This window comes from Acanthisitta chloris, unplaced genomic scaffold, assembly GCF_000695815.1.
Source record: "Acanthisitta chloris isolate BGI_N310 unplaced genomic scaffold, ASM69581v1 scaffold27291, whole genome shotgun sequence".
Taxonomy (NCBI): Eukaryota; Metazoa; Chordata; class Aves; order Passeriformes; family Acanthisittidae; genus Acanthisitta; species Acanthisitta chloris.
This window is the reverse complement of record NW_008654745.1, coordinates 26,238-30,226: the sequence shown is the minus strand read 5'-3', so window position 1 is coordinate 30,226 and position 3,989 is coordinate 26,238. Positions and strand designations below refer to the sequence as shown.

At 56.6% G+C, this 3,989-nt stretch overlaps 1 protein-coding gene across 2 annotated transcripts in view; it reads left to right on the top strand.

Annotated features, from left to right (window-relative positions):
* The window catches only part of HDLBP (high density lipoprotein binding protein), an 18,891-nt gene extending 15,498 nt beyond the window's left edge, over nucleotides 1–3,393 (top strand). For both annotated transcript variants that reach the window (XM_009083664.1, XM_009083665.1), the window contains 4 exons: nucleotides 1–138; nucleotides 1,498–1,614; nucleotides 2,058–2,186; nucleotides 2,847–3,393. The exon at nucleotides 1–138 is cut by the window's left edge and continues 9 nt beyond it. In XM_009083664.1, coding sequence (XP_009081912.1) covers nucleotides 1–138; nucleotides 1,498–1,614; nucleotides 2,058–2,186; nucleotides 2,847–2,933 — 471 coding nt within the window. In that variant the 3' untranslated portion in view covers nucleotides 2,934–3,393. The remainder of the gene's footprint in view (nucleotides 139–1,497; nucleotides 1,615–2,057; nucleotides 2,187–2,846) is intronic.
* The last annotated feature ends 596 nt before the right edge of the window (nucleotides 3,394–3,989 follow it).

The following is a 3,989-nucleotide window of genomic DNA, read 5'->3' as shown; positions in this document are numbered from 1 at the left end:
GCCCGGGATGCCATCATGAAAATCGTCGGCGAGCTGGAGCAGATGGTCTCCGAGGATGTGACTCTGGACCATCGTGTGCACGCTCGAATCATTGGTGCACGGGGTAAAGCAATCCGCAAAATCATGGATGAGTTCAAGGTGAGCCATGGGTGGGGCACAGGTCAGGCTGGGCCAGGTCTGTGCTTCTGTGCTAAGAGCTTGGTAGCAGCTGGGTGCTGAGTTCAGGAGCATGAAGCTCACATCTTGTGGTGCCTGTGTCTTGTGCCTGTTGAGCACCCTCAGCTGGACAGACACAAAAGAAAAGCTGGTGCTGTCCTACTCATCTCCAGCCACGTCCCAGCCAGTGTGTGAGTGGCATCCCTGGGCCCGGGCAGCCTGGTGTGCCCTGGGCAGCTGGGCTGTCTGGACACCACACCCAGACACCGGCTGGAGCATCCCCACACCATCTTGAGTCACATTCCTCTGGGAGCCAGGCCAGGAGCTTTTCCTGTCGTGCTGGAACCCAGCCAGAAGAGGAACCTGGGAATGCTTGCTTGGTGCTCTAGGTTATCCCTGCAAGCAGCACTGAGCTCTGTCCCTCTCTGCAGCCCTTTTGTTGGGTTTCTTGCAGACAGGGTCCAAGTTGATCTTCAGAGAGGAAGAATGATGGTTATGACACCTACTCTGGTTACTGGAAGTGGGCAGCCAGGCCTCTTGCTGGAGAGCTCTGACCTCCTCAGCTGCTTAAGATTAACTCAAGGAATCCCTCTGGATTTCCACTAGGCCACTGTTGATTCCCTTGACTTTGGTAATCATGACATGCTCTCAGGCCTCCAGATGTGGCAAAGTCAGGTTGCTCTGGGAAGGGCAGGGCCCTCTGCCTTGGCAGCATGTGGCATCAGCAGCAGGCTTTACTGCAGGAGCAGCAGTGAATGAGATGCCAGAGGGATGGTGTTTTGGAGACTTGCATCTTGGCTGGACTGCGTTGTTGAAACAAACTGTCCGGTTCCCAAATAAGCAGTGTTTGGGTTTGGTGCTGTCTTGTGCTGCTTCCTGACACCATGTGGAAGGCAGTGCCTGTGGATGGGAGGCACTAGGCCAGCTCCATAAAGTGACTGTCAGCCAGGATTGCTCTGTGGCAGGCACAGAAAGCTCCTTGTGCTTTATGCCTGATGGCTTGGTAGTGAAGATGGTGCAGCAGTGTGAGGACACTGGAAATGCAGCTCCTTTCCAGCCTCTGCCACAGGGGCTGCCCAGAAAGCCTCCGGGCGTGAGAGCAGCAGGGGCTGCTGGAAGAGGAGTCCTTGCTGCAGACTGCTCTGCTTTTCTTCACTGAAGTGGCACAGGCCTCAGTGCCAGGGATACTCCTGATCCCCCTCCCAGTGTCTGAGCTGTGGAGGTCCAAAACAGACCTGCAGCTGTGAACAAATAGTGCTCAGAGCGTCAGGGACAGCCACGGGGAGTCTGTGGTGTCTCAGATGTGCAGGTGTAAGTCCTGTCCTGTTCCTTGTGTTGCAGGTGGATATTCGCTTTCCCCAGAGTGGAGCTCCTGATCCCAACTGTGTGACTGTGACAGGACTCCCTGAGAACGTGGAAGAAGCTATTGATCACATCCTGAACTTGGAGGAGGAATATGTAAGTGTTCAGCAAATCTGTGCAGGGGCTTAGCAAGGGTTTTCTCTGGCACAGGGCTGGAGGTCTGAAGTATCTCCATGTGGAATCTTCCTCCACTGCATCAGAGCACGTGAGCCCTGTGCAGGTGGCAGTCAAGCCCCCATCTGCAGCTGTCCCACAGACAGCTGGCCTGGCCCCACTGTCCAGGAGAGGACAGTGAATGAGAATGCTGGGACAACCCAGGGTGTGCATGTGCTTGCATTGCTGCATCTTGCACCGGGTAGGAGTTGTGGCCCTCCGACTAGTGCAGAAACACCGTGTCTGGTCATTGCAGAACAGACTGGTGTGCTCGGGTGGTTTGCAGTGCTGTGAGATGGAGGATGGGCGTGTTCCTTAGTGAGGAACAGCTAGCATTCCAGTTTGAGGAGCCATCCAGATCCCCCTAACTGGTTGCATTACTGCAGCTTGCAGATGTGGTGGACAACGAGGCGATGCAGGTGTACATGAAGCCTTCCTCACATGAAGAGTCCAAGGCCCCATCCAAGGGCTTTGTGGTGAGAGATGCCCCCTGGGCCACTGTCAACAACGAGAAGGTGAGCGAGTACTGCTTCTGCTGGGGCTGGGGGCACAGGGCGTGGGACCCTCCTGCTGGGCTGGGACACAGCATTCTCCCTCTGCAGTGGTAGAGGAAGCAGTGCAGAGCCCTCCTGCTCTTTGTGGCCCTGCAAGCTGAGCACAGGCCTCTCCTCTCCAGCTTCCAAAGCACTGCTGTCTCGTTCCAAACGTCTTCCCCGCTCCACCTACCCCACTGCGGAGCTGTTGGGGAGTGGGGGACCCTTACCAGAAAGTGTCCTGCCAGGTCATGTGGTTTTTAGGGATAGGGATGGGGCCCCGGGACTCGAGGCTGTTCTGCTGCAGCACAGATGTGGCTCTGTTGGCAGCTGAGCTCGTGGCAGCACATCCTCAGCTGCTCCAGGGCTGCGGCGACGCTGGCCTCACCCCACTCCCGTGGCCCAGTTAGTGGGCTGGGGTCCTGCAGCCCTCTGTGCCTACCTCCACCCTCCTCAGTGTCACCTCTGGATGGCTCAGCCTTCAGCCTGGGCAGTCCTGAGGCCACAGTGATCTTTCTTGGCCCTCCCCCCTCGGGGTGTCTCTGCTTGTGGGACGTCAGCGATGCTGCTTAGCTCAGGGCCACACCATACAGGGTCGCAGCAGGGCAGGAGCTTAACTTGTTCCCTTTTTGTTTGCTCTAGGCCCCTGATATGAGCAGTTCTGAAGACTTCCCCAGCTTTGGGGCTCAAGTGGCCCCCAAGACTCTTCCCTGGGGACCCAAACGATAATGACCTGGAAGCAGAAACTCCTCCAGCCCGCTGACCTGACACTAACCTGCCACACATACTTCCTGTCTGAAATCTGACCCAGCGGCTGGAGCACAAGTCAGTTGCCCCAAGAGGTCTCCTAATGGTGTCTGGAGTGCTAGACCCCATCCTGCTCCCCTCAGCTATCACCGTGGCTAGGACCCGCCCTCATCTCTTGATGGATATTCTTTCCTCCTTTGGAACAAGACTTCCACTGAGATTGAAACACTAAATGTGTGTGTTTTTGTTAGAAACTTCATAATTGACTCCAAGTGGCTAAGATTTGCAGCTTCCCAAGCGCTAGCAGAGCAATCTGCTCTCTTGAGCATGTCTGACTAGGCATTCTTGCCTTCATTAGGAGACCTCCTTTACTGTGGCTAGGAATCTACTTCCTGTCTCATGACCTCAGGAAATAAATTTCCTTGACTTTCTAAAGCCAAAATGTTTGCCCTCTTTCCTTTGTGTTTATCCCAGGCCTTACCTTCCCTTTATAGAGTGCAATCAACTTGTTTTCCTTTTAACTGCCAAAAGATTCATTTAATGCTGATAGCTGACTGTGGGGAGAACTTAGACTAATCTGAAGGCCAGAAGCTTGTTTTCTAGAGGAGCAAACCCTTCGTAGGCTGCAGAGGTGGAAGGGGCCAGACACCGTACAGCCGCCCGGCCTGGAGCGCAGCGCTGTGCCTGGAGCTGTGCCCGGCGGGTGGCAGACCCTGCTCCTGGGCCCCGGGCTCTCCTTCCCCTGCCCGGCAGCCAGGAGCCAGAGCAGGCAGGAGCCAGCCCGAGGGGCATGGCTGGAGGGGACAGGCGTGGGGCTGTGAGGCTGTGGCCGGAGCGCCTGTGGGTCCCTGCCCGAGCTGCAGCAGCTTGGCCGTGCCACCACTCCCGTTGCCTTCTCTCTACCTCAAGCGCCAGTACGATGGGGCCTCTGGCAGCTGTGGGTGCACAGCTGCTCCAGCTGCCCCCGAGCAGACACGTGGAGCAGAGCAGGAGGAGCCCTGTTCCCCCACGGGGCTGCGGGAGCTGCTCCAGAGGGAA